Here is a 21222-nt window from a genome sequence, read left to right on the forward strand (position 1 = left end):
TTAAGGGACGACGCCTTCTAACTTCTTAGTATCGGGCCCTTGGAATGAGTCAATTTAACACATTTAACAATTACATGTTCAAGTATTTCACATGTCTATTTGAGCATTCTGTGTGCATAAAACCATGTTTGGCCCGTGTTAGTACTCAAAACTAATGTATGAAATGCAGTAAGCACTGAAGATGTGATTTAAGATCTCCATTATGAAACTGAGACGGACCCGGACAAAAAGTAGATGAGGAAGATGCATTCAATGTGGGTAGGAACATTTTCCTTGAGAGAGAACTGTGTTTATACTGTGTCTGTTTTGCACATCTGCCAACAACATCTGTCATAGTAACACCCAATGGCAGACACATTGGTTGACACACATAAATGGGCAGCAGAGTGAAACAAATCATCGTGCACGTTGGAGGTTCAGGGATTACTGACGACTAAGTATAAGCGTACACACACACACTTGTTCCGGGTCATATTGGAATGTGTTCATCCTCCGCTCAATCTGTCTATGCATTACTTAAGAAGCACACTCTTCTGTCCTCTCTGCTTCAAAGGACTTGTATAGGCCTACTTGTGATAAACACCAAGGACGATGCTGTGCTGAGAGATTCATATGCCCATAGATGGAACTAGATAACTCAAATATTATATTTGAACACTAAGGTTTTCCCACTCAATATGAGTTTGTGTAAATAGCCCATTGTACTTTAGACTCGTGTTCAGACAATGTGATCTGTGTGGCTTTCTGACTTAGGGACACCACATGAGCACACTTCAGCTGTCTGAGCAGCTGTTACTGTGACGCCATCTGTGAACCAACTCAGGCACAGAGCTCCCTACGGGAGTGTGAGAGAGAGAGCGCGCGCGCGCACACACACACACACACACACACACACACACACACACACACACACACACACACACACACACACACACACACACACACACACACACACACACACACACACACACACACACACACACACACACACACACACCCTAGATATAGTGGAAAAGGATTGCTTTCTTCCAGGAAGAGTCTCTTTAGCAAGGTTTACAGCTTTGTATTAAGCCACGGTTAGCAGAGGTACGGCATTACTCTTCTGGCCTCGATCAAAATGAGTTCCGACGTGGTCCATTATAACCATCTTGTGCCAATTAATTCAAAACAGCCTCACATTTGATATTTTCTCTGCTGTAGCACAATGACCCTATTAAGAACTTTTGGTTTCCCCTTTAATGTACAATGCTGAAAAATAACCACATTTACTCCACTAAGACAACAATAATGAAAGAAATGTCGAGCTGTGAAAGTCATCACACAATGAAGCTTGGTAACGTCTCTCTGTACAGTTTTATTTACATGATACTATTCTGTCGTAATGCTGGATAGCAAGATTATATGTAATACATAAATATCAACACGGTTTGTTGTTTTATCATTTTTTTGTACAAATTTGCATATAACTAAGAATCCGAAGGAAAAAAAAAAACCTCAAAACAAATACATAGTTTTCTTTTAAATGAAAAAATAAAATAAACATCCTTACAGGGGGAGAAAAAGGGGTAATTAACACAAGTCACAAACATACATTGGGTTTCAATGTGTCAGGCAGCCATGAAAACACTCTTACACAGGAATGTGCACATGCACACTCACAAAATACACATACACGCGTTTCTCTACGGTGCTCTAAAGCAGTCGTACAGACCAATAGCCATTAGACAGATGAGATGTTACATCTAATCCTGGTATCTACTATTTTTCATAAATCTAGCTCTGGCATGCTCCTGTAGTTCTGTAAACGTGTGCTGATAAACCGGGTAGCTCCACAGACAAAACACACACACACACGCAAATGTTTTGTTAGCGTATTAAGAAAAAAAAAAAAAGTTAAAAATCATGATTCACATACCCTAATTCCACAAATGCACTGAATGCATGCGCCAACATCAGTACAATATCAATGGAAGAGGAAGAAAATGCTAATAAAAACAGGTAATCGTCACTCAGCAAATAAAATATCAGAAACCCTAAGTTGAGAGGTGGCAAATATCTCTGAAACACTAACGCAGATGAAGAGTAACTCATGCATTTATCCCATTCATTCATGCTCCTACACTAATGCTGCCTAAATACACTGACCAGGCCTGCAAGGGAAGGGGGGCATCCTTCTTCTCAGGCCACACAGCCCTGCACCAGGCGTCTGCCATTAAAATAACCCCGTTATCCCACATCCACTGTTTGAAAACGTTTATTAAAACTTGGGAGTAATTAGCTTGTGCCTGTCTAGCATGATACCTCCAGCCATAATGGACAGCCTCATCACAATCAAACCAATCAAGGTCAACACAGACATGCTGATCAGAGGGTCACTGAGGCCGACTATCAAGATGATCCATAGTTCTGCTGGGGTCAGAGCTGATGAAAACGAACGGAACAGAGACGACAACAACAAAGCTTAACACAGCAGCTGTGAGGTAGGTAAAGCTAGGAAAGACAGAGACAAAGTAACAAAGCCCCTTGTGCACGGTGGGGGACAGTGGTACGGTTCTCCAAACGTTGACCGACTCCAGTACCGACGGAGCACAGAACAAAAAGCTGAGCGGTTGAGGGACACAACTCGTGTGGACAGTTACTGTGTTTGAATGCTGAGAGACATGAGTGTCCTACACACGACAGGGTCGGAGTAAAATGTCTGTCTACGGTTTGGCACAAAATGGCCCTGGTTTGGGTGAGAGGAGCACAGCACATCCCGGGCAGTTAGCCTGGGCTGCTCTTAATAAGACAATACATTTTTTTTTTTTTTTTTTTAACAGGACAGCCGCAAAGTCACACAGAGAAAGTAGGAAAAAAAAACACAACTAAGGAATTAATTAAAAAGAAAATAAAAGAGGAAAGTGATCATTCATGCATCTCCCTCAGACAGGAGCGTTTGATTTTTCTTCTTTTTTTTCCCAACATTTCTTGAGGTTGCAATTTTGTACATCAAGTCCTTTCGATCCCCACTTAGCTACTCGGTGCTCCTTCCAAAAGGTTCACACTCCAGTCTTTTTTCAAAAGGTGTTGTCATCGTTGCTGCTTCTATCGTTTTGTAAAATCTATATTCTCTGGATCTTGTCAGCCACCACCACAGGGTTTTCTTTACGGATCTTGGCGGCCGCCTCGGCCTTGTAATCGTAGGGACAGTTGTGCTTGTCGGAGTACCGGTGGATGCCACAGAACAGGTTGCCACAGCGACAGTCGAACCCTGGAAGCACAGATTTCAGAGTCAAAGCCAGAACAGGGGGAGATGAAAGCCTAGACTAGAGATGTAGGAAGCAAAAACGCTTGGTCGTCTTTTGTTCCGTGACTACAAAAAGGACTCACCTGTAAGGCCAACCCTTTTGCGGCACATGAAGCACCTATTCTTCTTGGGTTTTGGGGTTTCACCTTTGCCTTCTTCACTACTGGAAGAAGCTACAGGAGAAGTGCTAGAAGCAGAAGGCTGGTTTACAACTACGGAAGGGAAAGACAACAGGGGGAAATGATTACTTTTTAGTGATTGAATTGCTTTTTGAAATAGAACTAATGGGATAACATAACACTTTGTAAACGACATGCAAACCCACTGGAAACGCCTCCTCTCTAAATTGCCCCTTTTTTTCTTTGCATTTCACGAGAAAGCCTCTGGTAGGCAGCATCCACTCTGAGAATGCCCTCTGGTGTGGGGGTATTTTTAAACAAGGTTTATTTTTGGACCTCCTTTCTTTCTCTAAGACTGTAAGTAAAACCAACAGTTTGGGTTGAAGGTATGCAGCCAAGCACAAAAAAAGCGGGGGAAAAAATTGATAAGAGTGCTTCCTATAAGGCAATATTTGCCTTACGGAGTCTGTATGTAAGCATGATTCATCTTTATGTGTCTGATCTTCGCCTGTCCGCCATTAGTTTATGTTGGCCAGTCCATATAAACTACAAGTGTGTCTAAGTGAGTATGTTTTACCAGGCTCTAACGGTTCAGGCTTGTCCTCTCTCGAGATGCTCATCTCTGTCATTTGTTGGGTCACAGGAAGAGATCCTTGAACAATTCTGGAGAGGAGATGAACAGAGATGAGCAAGAGAAAAGGAACCAGAAGTTCTCACATTCACCAACACTTATGAAGTAGCCTAAAAAAAACATTGCATTACTGACCTAGACATGTCTGGCGAAGAGGCAGGGGAGGCGTCAACCTTGGCTAGACTGGCTTCTAGTCTCTGGATGGCAGAGGCCTCGGAGATGGGACTACTGGCTGAGCCTGGGCAAGAAGAGAGCGAACTCCATTAGACAAAACAGTAAACATTTCAAAACCATACAAAATGTGCCAAATCTGTAAAATCACAAGCGAAAAATAACCTGTTCAGATACAACTCTAATATCAACCCCATATCAATAGTTACGAATATATTCAGTTGACGGGAACATTTCAATTATTGGAACCATATTCTTTCAAGATTCAAGATAACCTCTCTGCTCTTTGTACTGCGTTTGCTTTGTTTGAAACTTACGGTCTCAACAGGGTGGCAAGGAATGAACACCCACCTAACCTTGAACACCGTAATGAAGAAAGCAGCTGTCTTTCACCACAAAGAGTGGAAAAACAGAGAGGGAGGGTCAGGAGAGCTAGAAAATACACTGACCCCCTCTAATCCCCCCCCCCCTCATTATCTCAAGTTGTACATTTATAGCTCATGGTACACCAATTTGTTCAAAACAAAAACACGGGCTTCTGAAACCAATTTGGGGTGCAATCAGTTCAAAGTTCACACAGTCATGAACTTACCCATAGGGCTGTGGGGGCTCATGCGGTCGCTGCTCTGCTGCCGTGTGAGGTGATCCTTGTAGCACACGGAGCACATGCCGTCGGTTCTCGGGTTGCCATAGAAACCGCAGCCTGTGGCACAAAGCATGGGCACCTGGCTCTGGTTCGTCTCCTGCGCCATTGCTAACAGGATGGGAGAGACAGGGTGAGAGTTAGACAGACAGACAGACACACACAGACTATTTTCCTGCACTGACGGATCAATGTGAAATACAACTGAGGGCTACAATGTTTCCCTGTCAAGACAGCGCTGTCCCACCGGTCCAGTGCCAAAGAAAAAGGGCTCACAGATAACAAGCGCCATATTATGAAAATTTGAGAACAACGGCTCTTTCTCTTTTGACTTTGCCTGAACACAGTAATGAACACTTCTCCACAGGAAGTCCAGAGAACAAACAAACACTCGCTCTGTTCTGCTCAGCACCTTGGCAGAAGCTGGATGCTGTTCTGTCCCACAGACATGGTCACATTTGTGTGTCCCCGGGTTAAATTTGTCACCACAGTGTAGTGATAATTGTACGACCAGATATGACTCTTCGCCATTACTAACTCTGCCTCGTCAGTCTATTCACTTCCTCCAGTTAAACGAGAAATGAGTATTCACCACTGTGTCTCTGGCCCAACGAAGCTTTTTGAAACCCCTCTCGAGTGACTCGAGGCAAACGCGTAGCCCTATGGCGTCATCACCACTGCGATGCAATACGACAGGAAGTCGGGTAATAGGAAGCACTGCCATTGAGGCAATCGATCAAAAACACCTTGATGAATGAACAACAGACAGGATGTTCTAGATCAGCTGGGTGAGAGTGCTCCCGTGTTGCACAGCGACATTATTTGGGCCGTGTTGTGCAGTGACCGGGAAGCTCCTCTACATTCGGGTCATGCACGAACAGTGCAGACGTGCTCAATGTTCCAGGAGACGATGGCAGTTGTTTGAGAACGTCCTGTCAGCCTACTCACGGTGGACAGAGGCCCTTTAAATATTGAGCAACCCCCCCTCAAGTGCCACCTCCTCTGCCTTTGTGTCACGTGTTCCCAACTGCTGACCGCTGAAGAATACCAGACATGACTGACAGAGAGGTTGGTCGCATGCAACTGGACGTGAATTCTCCTTTGCATGTGATCACCAGCACTCTCCACTACCACAAACCATCAACTCCATTACAGCTACATTTGGTATGATGGACTGCATAATTAAAGAGAAGCACAGATGTATAAAACATAGGGGCTTGTTGTTAATACTGGTTTCTGTCTGCCGCTTCAACCACATTCATCATAGGCAGATTACTGCTTCAGCCGTCATGACCATGTGACGTGTACAATTGGGAAACACACCTGACGGGGCAAGTCAGGGGGTTTCCAGCAAAAGGGCAGATCGCCAGCCAGAATTATTCGCCTCAAACTTCCTCCAAAACCGAAAGACTCACAGCAATGAAACGTCAAAGATAATCTAAACTAGTTCTTCTCGGCCGCCAGGTGATCGACTATCGCACAGCGTTGAAAACAACACAGCTGTTGAAGACGTCGAGCCAACAAAAAAGGGGGAATAGGGTGCTGCTTGTCTGAGGGCTTCACGTCGGGTGGAAACTACTGAGTCACACTGGGGGGCAGAACACAGATATGCAGACGTTTCTCTTTAAAAACAACAACACAAAAAACAGGGGGGGGCGCGCAAATGTTTGCAGATACTCAGAGGCCGTCGGGAAGGCCGCAGCCCTGCTGTCTTCTGAAATAACCTGCAGTCTAGACAGTGTGGTCTCGGCTCCCTTTGTTTCTTCCTTTGTCTGCGAGCTTCTCCGCTTCCTGTTTAACGTAGTTTCAGCAGCTCCCCCATTTTCTCGCACCGTTTTTAAAAAAACTCGTTTCCATTTTCTACGTTGTTTTACCGCAGACGCCATCGCACCGAGAGTCCCCCGAGAAGCGACTCTGTGGTGCCACACAACGCCGAGCAAACCTCGTCTTCTTCTAAAAAGCTAAAACAAACACCGGGGGAGGGGCACAGATGTACTAGCGGGGGGGCATTTTTCGCTCACATTTAACGACAGAAAGCCGTCGCTTCGGAGCCGCTTCTTTCGCGCTACATGCACATTCGGCTTATGCATTTTCTATTTCTAGACAGGAATTAGCTGGCTTTGCCCCCCCCCCCCCCCCCAACCCCCAGCTTGGGACAAATAGAAAAACAGAAACAGCGATCGGCACTAGCTAGCTCACTCCCTTGCCCCCCCCCCAAGAGCAAACCAGACGGAGTCACGTTTGGGGGCTTGTGATATTTCCAGTGAGGTGGAGGTGGATGATGGTGGTGGTGGTGGTGACAACTTCGGCGAGGCGAAGACAAACAAAAAAAGAAAGCTTGTTTACCACACAAAACCACCACCACGAACCCCCCCCCCCCCCCCGACCTTTCACCCCCCGGTAAAGGTCGCCGTGACCGACCATCCGCTTAGTTAAACACCCCTCTTTTCGTTGTTTACCTCGACAAGCTGAGCTCACTTCAAAATTCATCCTTTTAGTGAAAAAAAAGCAATAATCCAAGATCATCACCTGCTAAAAAACGACGAGCGAAGTTTGTCCTGGCGGAAGGGAAAAAAAGGGGGGTCGAGGGCTTTTGAAGGTCCCGCTGGCGTCCTTTCCTTTTCCGAGCTGCTCGTGCGGCGTCGTCCTTCGCGTCGGCCGGGTGGGTTTAACGCTCCCTTCCTCGCCCTCCTACCTCGCTCCCTTCCTCTCGCCGTCTCCCGTTCCTTCTGGACGATGTGTTTGTTTCCTTCTTTAGTACGAGGAGTGGCGGGTGACGTCACGGGCGAAAGAACGCGTCGCCATTGGCTGGCCGAGGAGCCCCCGGGCGCTGTGTACAGTTTAGGTAATCGAAGGGATGTCGGCCGTGCGCATGCGCGCGAGTCAGAGCGTTACAGCGTTATTACACACGTACTCGTCATCCACCTACACGGCCTCGAGTATACTTTATTGAGTAATCCACCTAAACGAATGCAAAACTAAATAACAGTGCTGACGCTGTCAGAATGGGGGGGAGGGGGGGGGGCGCATAGTAATTGAGAGGATGTTCTCCTGGGAATGTCTCTTTGTTGAATATTGTGTATATTGTGTGAGAAGACACTATTTCTGGGTGAAACTGCCTCCCCCCTCCAGCCACCTGGTATGATACTTTATGTCAGGGGAACAAAACAAGTGCAGATTTATAACCACAGAAATGTACAAGAATGTTTGTTATGGGAGAGGTTGATACTGTAGGCTGCGTATGCCTTTCCTCCCTCCCACAGACACACACACACACACACACACACACACACACACACACACACACACACACACACACACACACACCGTAGTTACTAGTTTGGTAAACAGGGTTGTATCCACCGAGGGCCCTGATGACCTGAGTATTGATTCAGAGAATTTTGGCATTTTGCTGTGATTACAGCCCCCAGTATATATCCAAGTATTTTAGGCCAAAACCGTACACTAAAATAAAGACATTTTGCATTTCTCTACCAGAAGTATTTTCTTACTCTGTGAGGACTGATGTTCTAACAATATAATTATTGTAGAAAATATAGTGGAAAGAAAAGATTCCTTGTATTTGATGGAATTTTGTGTGGAGTTAATAAACTAATAAAGGAATAAACTTGGGGAGTTTTCCTATTTCTATAATCTTGATTACTGCTCTGGTGGTAAACATATTTTGAGACGTACACCCTCCTGATCTAACCGCACTGTCACTGAAATTCTAACACCAAATAATCCTGTGAGTTCTTTCGTTCACTTTTTTTTAACACCAACAGGCCACCCGATCACATCACTCCGGCCGTGTTTATGTGAAACAAGAAACAACTTCCTCCCACTGCGATGCAGTGTGTTGTGTGTGCTGTATAGTTTGCCCCGCAGGTCTAACAAGTCCCGACGCATTGCCCCACCTTGTCTGTGTCACGTCACACATGGGCAAGCGCCACGGGCCACGCTGAGCAGAAAACAAACACTGGAGGGCACGGCCGCGTCATCTGTTTGTGCGTATCTGAGCTTGGGGGAACACGCTGTCTCGTCAGTGGAAGGATTCGTGGAAACTGTAGAAGGGTGGTAGAGTCTCGCTCCAGTTCAAACCAGAATCAAGGTTGAAACAGGCAAAAGATTCCCCCCCAGAGAGACAGTTGCTCTGATCTTCCTATTTTCTGAGGGGACACACACATACCTGGATCCACGCTCAGTCAAATAAATTACCTCTGTTTACTAATATATTTATTTAACTGTTGAACCTCATGTTCTCGTTCTTTTCACAAACAGCAGGAGAGTTGAGGAGACCTGTAAACGTCACGATCAATATTAAAGGACTACTTGCTTGACCACCCATCCCTGTTCGGTCAGATTGTTAATCTCTAGTAACTAAACCAGCTGGTGATAATGTGAGTCGCCACATTCACGCTTATTATTTAAAGTGATTCATTTAACATCACAATATGTTCCTGTTGTCTTCTGTTTATTTGCTTCAACAACACTAAGTAATTTAGCATTTAATCAAAACAAGGTGTTAGGGGAGGGTCTTAGGGCATTATTTGCTGATTAAAGGTTCTCTGCAATGTAATAATGTAATCAAATTAGACCAAAGGGATGAAATATTCACTACTGAAAAGAAGATGTTCTAAGGAGAGCTTGTGAAACCTGATCAGGTGGAATTTTAATGGAAATGATCCTCCATGTGTCATGCACATAACTATAGGAGTGGTTCCCTTGTTATACAGACTTAAGCTTTTTATATGCAAGTCAAGAAGGCACGGGGAGGGAGGGGGGAGTCAGGGGGAAACCGGGTCAGTGTTTTACACTGAGCTCTCTGTGTGTGAGTGTTGTGTCAACGCAGACATGTAAAGAAGCATGTGTGTATGTCTGTATGTGAGGGTTCATTTGTTTCAGTGAAGGGAGGGCGGGCAGGTGAGGAGAGAGCGGAGGTGTCGAGTATCCCTACCCATCCCCCGTGCTGTCATAGCTTGGCTGTTGTAGTGGGTTTGTAGGTTTTGGCACCAGTTATGTGTGCGCGTGCGTGTGGTAAGTGCATTGATGCTGCTGGTTAAATTAAAAGGGGGAGTGGGACAATAATTCTTTTGCTCGACCACGACATGTAGCCTACATGCGAGGAGCAGCCAGTGACAACGTTTCCACGACATCAGATGCATAGAATTGTCAGCTATGTTTTTTGTTACATTTCTGGTCTGTGTGTGAGTGTGTGTGTGGAGGGAAGGAGGGGGGGATTACGGCCTGTCTGTAGTTACTAAGCAGTAACCCCCCCCCCCCACACACACACACTCACACTCACACTGATGCACAGCCTGCCTGTGTCTGGCGTCTGTGTGGTGACACTGTTGATAAAGGGGCTAGTGGTGGAAATGGCAGCTTATCCATTTACATAAGCTGTGTGCGGGGCTTGATAAGCTCTGCACTGAGGCAGACTTAAACCATTGCTTCAAAAACTTGATCCCCCACCCTGCCCTGTCCACATTCAACTTTGAGTACAGCCCCTCATTAAAGGGGCGACCCATGTGTGTGTGTGTGTATGTGTGTGTGTGTGGGGGGTTATCACAAGTAAAGAGAACCATTTTTACAAACAGAGGGGGCCTGTGTGATTCTGGGGGAAATCAGGAACAGTTTTGTTGTAAATCCTTGCTACTATCGGTTCCATTTCCACTGTTTTTTTTGTAATTGTTGAGAAATCACTAAACAAAAACACTAGAGGCAACATGTGAGGTAAACTACACCTGGCTCATTTATGTGGAAATGTGTCCAGAAGCATTGTGGGTTTGAAAAGAAAGCAAAGTGGCATAAAGCAATAGAGAGATGAATAGTAAAAGAGCGACAATCGGATCAAATGGCTGATGATCGGCTGAATCAGCACCAACTAACCATTTAGCTCCCCACTCGTGCGGCTGCACAACTCCTCTATGAATGTGTTTCTTGTTATTTCTGACCAGGAAGGGAGTACCCCCCATATTTTTCCAGGCACACACTAAATTGTCCAAACTCCCCTTCTTCTTTTCCCCTCCTTCTTTGTGCACACAATCCTCGTGGCTATCTGGATGTCCGTGGGAGTAACTTTGTGTGTGTGTGCGTGTGTGTAAATGTTTGTGTGTGTAAGTGGGTTTATTGTGGAAAGTTGCAGAAAGTTAATACATATGTTTGTAATAAATGTTGATGCGGCTTTGGAATAATAAGGTTAGTTGCTGTTTCTCAGGGTTTCTTCGTCTTTGCAGCGGATACGTGAGACCCTGCAGGCCGCATGCCTGCGTGAGGTGAACAAATGTGAACCCTCGCATGTGAGTTTGTGAAAGAGAAAGAGAGGGGGAGTGTGTGCGTGTGTGTGTGTGTGTGTGTGTGTGTGTGCGTGTACATGTGTGCACAGCAGATGTCCTGTGTTCTGTTCTGTTCACCAGACTGGCTGGTCTTTGTTGCTGCTCCCTCGTGCAGATGGGCCTGGCCACGTGCTTCTATGTCTGCGAGAACATGCCACGCCTCCGCCGCTGTAATCTGTCAATTGCTGCGGCCAAACCCCGCCTCCAACACCCAGGTTACGCCCCCATAGTTGATGACACTCTTTTAGTCATGCATGCTGCCCATGCGCTCTGTGTCTGTTTGTAGCTGTGCCATGAACAATCTGCTACAAAATTGAATAACACACTTCTCATCCTTTCATGTAAACGACCTCTTTCTCTCACTTCCTCTCTAGCTACTAACATGTTGAGGGCTGAATTTGTCTTCCTGAAAAGAGCTCCAGGTGGGCAAAAGCCAAGTATGAGGCTGAATTGTGTGTTTATGATGTAAAAATGTTCCAATGTGTGACTATTTTTTAATCTAAAGGTTCTTTATGCGCGGATTGTTGACATCTTGAATGTGTTTTTAGCCTGCAGTCACAACTGATTCACATGCACTTCTAAGCTCCCTTGCCTCTCTGACAAAAAGAAAAACAAGCATTGCCCTCTGGGCCACAACTCCCTGCTGCTCTCCGTTTAGTGTCAACATTTCTGGAACTACGGGGACTTAAATGCCAAACAAAGTTCACTGGTTGTTTTACGGCAGAGAGATATGGACAGAACCACGCAGGCGGTGTTTGAGCATTTGTTTTTACTCTACACTGAAGGAAATAAGACAAAAAGGCAATAGTTGTACCACCGTCATCTAAATAAGACCAACAAACCAATGTTACATGTGCTTTTATTTAAATTGTCTGAACAGTTGTTCCTCATGTGTGTTATTTATATTATTTATAAAGAAAATAGTTTTCAATAATGCAATTTTTAAGACCTTAGTGGACAGACTCCCTCGGAGTTCATGTTGTTTTTCCTGCATCTCTGCATCAGGTGGCAGAGATCTTGTTGTCAGACAGATAATCTGTTACAGAGATGCTGTTATAGTCACACTGTATACTTTGCAGGGTTTTCAGGCCCTCAAACACTCCAACTGTGCAAAGAATCAGTGTCTAATGTTTGCACAGTGCACACTGATAGCTGCAAGTCATTTCAGTGTGTGACCAAACATAACAACGCATACAGCACAGACTCTGTTCTGCTCGCATTCCCTCTTCTGAAACATATGCAAACCTTCAGAATACTCTGCTAAAGTAGATCTACCATGTATAATATGAATGCACATACATACGCTTCTTATAGTTTGACTGACATGTGTGCGGTAAAATATTGCATGTGGCAAGGGTCTGTTTATAGCTAAATACCACGAGGGATCAATTTACAGTCGGCGTAGTGCAGTGTGTTTAGATGCCACTCTCTGCTGAATTGGCCTCGATGACCTCCAAGAGCGTACACAAACACGCTATGGGCTTTCTCCATTTGTGCATGCACAGATACACAGAGAGGTGAAAAAAACAGTAAAAAAAATATAAAATAATCATGAACACGGCAGAGGTGTGTCTTCCTACACATTCAGGTAAAGAGCAACAGCGCCCCCCACAGGTTCATTGACATGATCATTTGTATTTTCATGTTTAGTATGTTTTCCTAATTGCTTGGTCATGCCAGTTGGAAAACATACTCATATGCGATTTGTGAATAGTGTAAATGTTCTTTGTGAGGACAAGCTTTTCATCCTTAAATGGGTGGTGAGTTATCCCAACTGATGGATGTGTGAGAAAACAAATCTAGGAATCCATCTTTTACACCGATAAAACACAATGTAAAGTAATTTCCCTTATTTTATGTTGATCGGCTCAAGTATGATTTTTGACTTCTCAGTGAAACCCGACAGCTGAAATATGTGATGTGATACATTTGAAAACAATCTCTTGTGACTCCCTCTGAGGCCTGCTGCTTTCATAACTCTCTTGATTGTTCACACACTCTTGAACCTTCACAAACACACAGACAGCCACATAAAGGCAGTCATAACTGTTTTGAATAATTGATCGCTAGTGAAATTAGGGGGCTCTAGGGTTTCCAGCCTGTCATTGTCCCTGTTTCAGGTCGATGGGTCGCGAGGAAAACATAAACTTCTCATGCAAGTTACTCATGTACCAGCCTTTCACCACAAACACATCCATACCCACACACACACACACACACACACACACACACACACACACACACACACACACACACACACACACACACACACACACACACACACACACACACACACACACACACACACACACACACACACACACACACACATTATTCAACCCCATGGCAGTAGGGGGGAACACCACTGAAAAGCTGAAGCTTCATTTCCACTTGACGTATGTAGAAAGTGGTCTGGATGCTGGGGCCACTGCTTTAGGGGTTATGGGACCATGAGAGGAAGATGCCTCAAGACAGTTTGATCACTTCTGAGAATGACAGTAAGTCCAATACCGTCTCTTATTTCAATTACCAGTTGTGGTTTTTTAGAATTGTGTCGGTGGAAAGAAATGCCCGATAGACAATCCGATTTGTATTATTTTTAAATTCTAGTATGTGTCATCATGTTCATTGGAATTATTTAAACAAAGCAAGGACTTTTGGTTCCTGTTTTTGTAGTGTGCTTTTGACACAGTTGCGTTCAATTATTTGAACCATTTTTTTTAAAACATCAATATGTATTACTTTTTAAAGAATACAACAGACAATATTTATACTGTCTATGCTGGATTTCTGATTTCAATTATCAATAAAAGACTGCCCCGACTATCTCAAATATTTTAATAATTTCTTGCTTACAGCTGCATATTTGGGAGCTGGCCTCTGGCCTGTGGCTGTCTCCCTGTCCTTGTGGACTTAGCCGACCCGTCTCCCTTCATTAGGCCATTGTTTGTCTCTTTTGTGCCACTCTTCTGCACGCAGCCTTAATGACCTGATCGCTGGCCACTCTGGTTACACCGATGACACTCTTCAAAGGGTTGACTATATAAATATCATTCCAATTTGTCAGTGGTCTTCTTTGAGTGCAGGACAATAGTGCCAGGTATACAACAAGGTACGCTAAGCTTGACCTGTGAAAGGGGTCAGTGTTGTATGGAAGATATTGAGAAAGGACTGGATTTTTACAGCTGAGGTCAATGGCATAAGTCGTGGATCTAACTATGAAAAAAGTTATGATGACAACAGAAAAAAAATAATAGAATAATAGAATGGGAATTAAGGAAAGGAGAGAAACATGTTTACTGTTTAGTTCTGATTGTGTGATTAACAAGTATGATTTAAGCCATATCATAACACATGTTGATTCATCACTGACACTGATTCTATTTGTATGCTTGTTATTAGCGAGTACCACATTTGAATTATATTGACACAATCTGCAGATGTCTGTTGTCATAACTTGTTCACAATTAATTAACACAGCAAATACATGACGAAAACAATGATATTCTCATCTTTATTAATGTGTGACTTTACCTTTCTCCGGCAGTTGACCTTGTACTGGAATTTGAAGGTGAGTGGGTTCTTACCTTCAGGCTGTTTCAACGGGTCAGATTATGAGAAAATGTCTCAATAGCACTAATTAAAGAGAGGCAGTTTTTTTCCCCATGTGTCCCTTCACGTCTCTCAAAAGCTTTGCAGTCACCTTGTACACATCTGACAGTTAATCTGCAGTTTCAACTCCCGTCACAGTGCCATGTAATACTTACACTCCCTTTAGTCGCAGGATTATGCCATCTGAATTGAAATTTATCAGGGGAGAAAAAAATGATTTGTGGAAAACAATGAAAACCTTCACAATACTATGAGTCAATGCAGAGATAAAGAAAGTGGCACTATCGAAGTGTCAATGATGTGTGAGTGTTAATGATCTGTGCAGCATTTTAACAAATTAAAACACATATGTTTTTACTACAGGTGACGATTCATCTTATCAAAAGGAACACAGGAGGCAACGACACAGAGAAAAAAGAGTCGACGGTGATATAGTGAGAAGGAAAAGAGGAAATGAAAGGAGAAAAGGAGCATCCAGAGCAGAGGAAGGGGAATCACAGACCAGGCCTGAGAGAATAGACAGGGGAAGGAGGAAGAGAACAAGGAGTCATCAAGATACAAAGGGGAGCGAGGGGGATGAGGAGGTGCAGCCCAAAATACAAAGTGGTAGGGCTGCAAAAACAAGAAAGCACACAAAAAATGAAAAAACAAGGAAAAAGGAGGAAGAGGAGAAGGCGGAGAAGGGAGAAGGCAAAGAGAGACATGGCAAGAGAAAAAAGACGAGTGCCAGCAAAAAAGAGAGAGAAGAGGTTGGAGGTAAACATACAATGAAGGAGAAAGCACAGGAAGTGAAGAGGAAAAAGCACAAGAGAGTAGTTGAAACAAGGTAAAGTATTATCCAACAAATGAACTGTATCCATAATGTTCTGCTGAGAAAATAATCCTTTCGGTAACTACCATGCCATGCACACAAGAAAGGTGCAGGGACATTTAACCCATCTTCTATGTCATAGTCCAGAGCCAAGTGAGGAAGATGACATTGATGAAGAGGTCGATGAGGAAGAAGAGGTGAGGCCAGAGTCTCTCTCATCGGAGGAGCTGGAGAAATTGAAGGAGGCCGTGGACGAGAGGAAGAAACTGATCCAAGCTCTGAGGGGAAAGCCTTGGCCAATTAAAAAGAAATGTGTGATATTAAGGTAAAATAAAATCACTCATGTTTTCATCAACATGCACTTTAAATTAGCGTCCTGAAAAAAATCTGAATCTCGTGAGGATGAGCTCATATAATCTTTGTCCTTTTAGGGAGTCTCAGGAGTTTGTGGAAAAATATGAGGGAGCTTTAGGAAAAGGGAAAGGCAGGAAACTCTACGCATACAAGGTCCTGATGAGCAAGGTAAGGAAATAAAGAAGGGTTAGATATCAGTATCTATTCATATCATCATGATCATGATCACATGTTTTTAGGAATTATATTTCTTTCGTAGAAATGGATGAAGTTTCAACGTGACTTTGAAAACTTCAAAACTGCCTGCATTCCGTGGGAGATGAAAATCAAGGAGATTGAAAGTAAGTTTGGTTTTATATTTTAGGTATTTTGTTTTCTTTAAACCATTTAGCTTACGCTGCATGGTTTGCAGCCCTCACGTTTAGTTGTCTGGTGTTACAGCAGCTGCTTACAGAAAATCATTACTGGTGTCACAACCATCCTGACTGTTGTTCCCTCTGCCTCTCAGGTCACTTTGGCTCCTCAGTTGCCTCTTACTTTATCTTTCTCCGGTGGATGTATGGCATCAACATGATCCTGTTTTGTCTCACCTTTGGTCTTGTTATGGTACCAGAGGTACTGTACACGGTGTTTTCATAATAGCAGAAACAATTAATTTCTTCAGTTTTGCTCTCACCTATATCTCCTTTTATTCCGCTGTATTTTTTTTCTAAACAACCCACCTTGCTCCAATGCTTATTGCCAACAGGCATTAATGGGGAGACCATACGGCACCATTCCAAGAAAGACTGTCCCCCGAGCCGAGGCGACCAGTGCCATGGACTTTGCTGTCCTTTGGGACTTTGGAGTCAGTTGCATCATCACACTCACCTCAACTACTTGTTGCTTCTTACAATGGCCCGTGTGTCCGTTTACATCATGATGCATTAAAAGTTTCACGCCACCTTCAGAAAAATGTGCTTCCAGGGTTACGCTCAGTATTCGGTCCTCTTCTACGGTTACTACAACAACCAGCGAGCCGTTGGCTGGCTCAAGTTCCGCATGCCTCTGTCGTACTTCCTGGTTGGTGTGGGAACAGTGGCCTATAGCTATATGGTGGTTATAAGAACGTATGTTTATTATGACTACGTACAAATGATTCATCTCCTTTGGGCAAAATATGTTATTGTTGTTATTTCTGATTACAGGATGGCCCGGAATGCAAATGAGTCGGGAGTCGGAGATGATAACAGCTTTAATTTTAACTGGCGAATGTTCACCAGCTGGGACTACTTGATAGGAAACCCTGAAACGGCAGACAATAAGTTTGCCTCCATCACCACCAGTTTCAAGGTCAGTGCAGCTGATACAGCACAGGGACTGATGCCATGTACGCCACACTCATCTGTATCTGGTATCCTTCTACCTCTACAGGAGGCAATTTTAGAGGAGCAGGAGAGCCAAAAGGATGACAACATCCATTTGACTCGTTTCCTGCGTGTGCTGGCCAACTTCCTGGTCTTGTGCTGCTTGGCGGGAAGTGGATACCTCATCTACTTCGTGGTGCGCCGCTCTCAGAAGTTTGCCCTCGACGGTCTGGAGAATCACACCTGGTGGGAAAGGAACGAGGTAACAATGAGAAACGACAGAGAGAGTCAGAGAGACTCAAATATAGAGAAGGAAATACACGTTAAGCAAGTAGTACACGTGACATATGGTTGTGAAGCCTTAGCACCTACAGACGCTTTTGATTTTGGCCGGGGAAACACACAAATCTATTACAAAAAACTATTATTCATTTGTATTTCCTAGGTGAACATGGTCATGTCATTACTGGGGATGTTCTGCCCAATGCTATTTGATGTCATCAGCGCCCTGGAGAACTACCACCCCCGCGTCGCCCTGCAGTGGCAGCTGGGTCGCATCTTTGCCCTCTTCTTGGGTAATCTTTACACCTTCATCATTGCGCTCATGGATGAGATCAACCTCAAAGTGAGAATTACAGCATCTAGATGTGTGAGATCCTTTATAAACCTAAAACATACTTCACCTCTGGCTTGTGTATGCATTGCAGAGGGAAGAGGAAAATATAATAAAGTTCAATATAACCGTCTGGGAAGCCAGTCTTTTCAATGGCACAGTATCAGTAAACAGCACGGCTCCACCCGTCACTATCGAGCCCGCTGATGTGCCCAGAGGGCCCTGCTGGGAGACCATGGTGGGCCAGGTCAGTGGGCATCTACATGTGTGTAAACTATTGCGCAACTATATGATGTCATCTTTTTTAAAGCATAATGTTACAGATACCCGAGCCAATATTGTATATCGTGAATTGGTTATAGTAGCTTGAATACAGTAATTATTTTGAATAGAAAAATAAATGTACTCACACTACATTCTGTTGCCGTAGGACATAAAGTGTGGTTACATTACTTCAATATTAAAAGTTCACACAAAGGTAAACTAACCTTAACAGGCATATTAAATATTGAGAAACATACAAAGAGTAAAAAGTAAAAATGTACAACCTGTGTAAAGTTACCACCAATACCTAAGAGAGGATACCACTGATGCATTGCATTGTATTTGATGTCTACATACATGTAAGCCATATATATTAAATGATTGTATAATATATTGCTTTGCAGGAGTTTGTTCGGCTCATCATATCTGATACCATGACAACTTATATCACGCTGCTGATCGGTGACTTCCTGAGAGCTGTGCTTGTTCGTTTCCTCAACTACTGCTGGTGTTGGGATCTCGAGGCTGGATTTGTGAGTTGAAGTTCAACCAGTTTCCAGTTCAGAGGTGAATTTAAATGTAAAAATCAGAGTCAAAACTTGTATTTCTATGTTTTTTGTGTTGCTTGTGAAAGCCTTCCTACTCTGAGTTTGATGTCAGTGGGAACGTACTGGGCCTAATCTTCAATCAAGGGATGATATGGTGAGAAAACAATTCTGGTTTTATTCAAATTAGCAGATTTTAAGAGAAGAAAATGAATACCACTTCCAGTTAGTCCTCCACTCAGTGTTTAGCCCTAATCCTTTCCTCCAGGATGGGTGCTTTCTATGCCCCCTGCCTACCTGCCCTGAATGTCCTCCGGCTCCACGTGTCCATGTACCTGCAGTGCTGGGCCGTCATGTGCTGCAATGTGCCCCAGGAAAGGGTCTTCAAGGCCTCTGGCTCCAACAACTTCTACATGGCCATGTTGCTGGTCATCCTCTTCCTTTCCACTCTGCCTGCCATCTACACCATCGTCACCATCCCCCCTTCCTTTGACTGTGGACCCTTCAGGTAATGATGCTTGTTCAAGCAATCGGCAATTTAAGTTTGCTGTCTCGACACTCTGTCACGCTCATCCTCTTGTCCTCAGTGGGAAACAACGTATGTTTGATGTGATCCAGGAGACTCTTGAGTCGGACTTCCCTGCCTGGTTTGGCAAAGTGTTCAGCTATGCCTCCAACCCTGGACTGGTGCTGCCCTTCATGCTGCTTATGGTGTGAGTCAACAGCAGACTGCATGATTATTCTTCAGCACAGCTTAAGTTAAATATATGACCCCGTTCTCATCGCTTCCTTTCAGCTGTAAGGTTTAATGTTCTCTGGTGGTAATACTCTTTCTTTCAGATTGGCCATTTACTACCTGCAATCCACATCCAAAAGTTACAAAGAAGCCAATATGGAACTGAAGAAAAAACTACAAACGGTAGTCCAAAATATGTTTCCCCCACTGGTCCAGCAGTCTTTCTTTAATGTGTATTTTTAGAGATGCTAGAATAACGAAATTAAGTATTTGGAAATGTCACAACAACGCTCATAGTCAAGTGAAAGAGAGTTGAGGACTATAATTTTTTTTACATTTTAAAATAAAAAGGCGGAATGTTTGTGGTGTGTGTCTGTGGCAAGAGTAGTTGTGTTAGCATCATCACCCCAGCAGAGAGCAGCAGAGGAGGCAGGTGCTCTCTGTCCAAAGAGCCTGCTATTAAATAAACAGCTGACATTTCTGTAAGCCCCATTTTACACTTCTGTACTTTACGGTGGTTCCTCAAGTCTTGTAATGATTTATTTTATATCCTTTTCAAGCAAAATGAGGAGAACAAGAAAAAGAACAAACTAGCAGCACTGAAGGCACAAATGGATCTAGAAGAGGCCAGAAAAGGTTCATCTCGGACTGCACAGCAACAAAAAAACAGTCCTTCACTGCAAGACCAAGAGAGTGAGGCTTTTTATTATATAGAAAATAAAAAAAAAGATAAAAAGAAAGATTGAATGCAAAAATGTAATTTAGGTTCATTTTGTTATTCAACTTCAAAATGTCTGCTCTAAATTATCTCCCCCCTACCTCCCCCTATTTTCCCACTACTCCCAAGCAGAAGTAGCCATTTGGTTAACACTGTGAGCTTGTCCTTGACCAAACTTTAGCTAACTGCTACTCTTATATCGGCCATACAGTCGTGATACAGCAGTTTGCGTGGCAGTAACGTTGACAAGTGAAACATTTCTTTTGCTCTACTTTCAGCAGATGAAGAAGAGGACCACAGAAATAGTCAGAGGCTACATCGTAGTAAAAATGGACGCAACACTCCTCATTCAGTTAGAGAACAAGGAGGCCAATTTCCAACCTCTGGAGCCCCTGTCGCCAGGCCCAATCGCCATGGTAACCAAGGGACTCCTGGGTATCCGCCCAGTTTCCCTCAGCAAAGTGAACCGAGGATGCACAGGCTGCCGAGTCTGCAGAGACACTGAGGGAATTAACTTCAGTATGCGAGCAAATGTCACTTGAAATCCAGCAGATTATGGCTATAGTCATATATTGGAAAGTTGGTGCACATTTTCTCCTCCTGTCAATGACCAAAAAAAGTTGCATGCATTTCAAATGAGTAGCTGATGCTTTGTTTACCAATTAAACTTTAACAAAAACAGAATTTCCCTATTCCCTTTAAATGTTGAATTATACTACTTCAAGTGTCTTTTCTCACGATCAATAAATTTGAAATTCATTTGAAATTAAGATAAACTGACAATTTTTATTTTTCTACTTTTTCTACTGTTTCTGTATGTTTATGTTACATTGGCTTGGGTTAGTCGAGTTAATCAAGTGTAAATATGTGCTCGACATGGAGTTTATATACTCAATTGAATTATAATCTTTGATTAATTATCTTTAATGATAGACAATAACAGCATGTGGAAATAAATGCTTTAATTTTCATTTTTAACTTGTTTTTCAGTTTCCTAACCTATTACTTCTTTTTAAATTTCAAATCATTTTAAATCGC

At 43.5% G+C, this 21222-nt stretch overlaps 2 protein-coding genes across 3 annotated transcripts; one reads left to right on the plus strand and one right to left on the minus strand.

The window, feature by feature from the left end:
• Window positions 1-1334: 1334 nt before the first annotated feature.
• Window positions 1335-7716, minus strand: zfand5a (zinc finger, AN1-type domain 5a). Of its 2 annotated transcripts, none has more exons than XM_040195872.2 (6): window positions 7380-7716; window positions 4800-4961; window positions 4172-4274; window positions 3983-4068; window positions 3370-3498; window positions 1335-3250 (listed from the first exon to the last, which is right to left on the minus strand). In XM_040195872.2, the coding sequence occupies exons 2-6, from the start codon at window positions 4957-4959 to the stop codon at window positions 3102-3104; spliced, it is 627 nt and encodes a 208-aa protein (XP_040051806.1). In that variant the 5' UTR covers window positions 4960-4961; window positions 7380-7716; the 3' UTR covers window positions 1335-3101. The 2 variants fall into 2 exon arrangements, with proteins under 2 accessions (XP_040051806.1, XP_040051805.1); XM_040195871.2 differs by having other exon boundaries at window positions 7310-7707.
• A 5658-nt stretch (window positions 7717-13374) lies between these two features.
• On the plus strand, window positions 13375-20954 carry tmc1 (transmembrane channel-like 1). The gene is made up of 20 exons (XM_078086857.1): window positions 13375-13683; window positions 14733-14756; window positions 15161-15623; window positions 15751-15933; window positions 16040-16130; window positions 16222-16303; window positions 16471-16577; window positions 16711-16809; window positions 16929-17071; window positions 17150-17294; window positions 17376-17570; window positions 17754-17933; window positions 18016-18168; window positions 18590-18718; window positions 18820-18887; window positions 18999-19238; window positions 19318-19443; window positions 19571-19649; window positions 20027-20159; window positions 20463-20954. The coding sequence occupies exons 1-20, from the start codon at window positions 13647-13649 to the stop codon at window positions 20687-20689; spliced, it is 2904 nt and encodes a 967-aa protein (XP_077942983.1). The 5' UTR covers window positions 13375-13646; the 3' UTR covers window positions 20690-20954.
• The last annotated feature ends 268 nt before the right edge of the window (window positions 20955-21222 follow it).

Source organism: Gasterosteus aculeatus, chromosome 13, assembly GCF_964276395.1.
Source record: "Gasterosteus aculeatus chromosome 13, fGasAcu3.hap1.1, whole genome shotgun sequence".
In the NCBI taxonomy this organism is placed as follows: domain Eukaryota; kingdom Metazoa; phylum Chordata; class Actinopteri; order Perciformes; family Gasterosteidae; genus Gasterosteus; species Gasterosteus aculeatus.

Excerpts from the sequence above, each read along its gene's own strand:
- zfand5a (XM_040195871.2), bottom strand. The coding sequence starts at position 7,376 with ATGATCTTGGATTATTGCTTTTTTTTCACTAAAAGGATGAATTTTGAA. Across the intron at positions 4,069-4,171 it reads TCTTCGCCAGACATGTCTAG|AATTGTTCAAGGATCTCTTC; the intron begins GTCAGTAATGCA and ends TCTCCTCTCCAG. Across the intron at positions 3,251-3,369 it reads CAAAAGGGTTGGCCTTACAG|GGTTCGACTGTCGCTGTGGC; the intron begins GTGAGTCCTTTT and ends CTGTGCTTCCAG.
- tmc1 (XM_078086857.1), top strand. The coding sequence starts at position 13,647 with ATGCCTCAAGACAGTTTGATCACTTCTGAGAATGACA. Across the intron at positions 16,578-16,710 it reads GTCTTGTTATGGTACCAGAG|GCATTAATGGGGAGACCATA; the intron begins GTACTGTACACG and ends TATTGCCAACAG. Across the intron at positions 20,160-20,462 it reads TTCACTGCAAGACCAAGAGA|CAGATGAAGAAGAGGACCAC; the intron begins GTGAGGCTTTTT and ends CTCTACTTTCAG.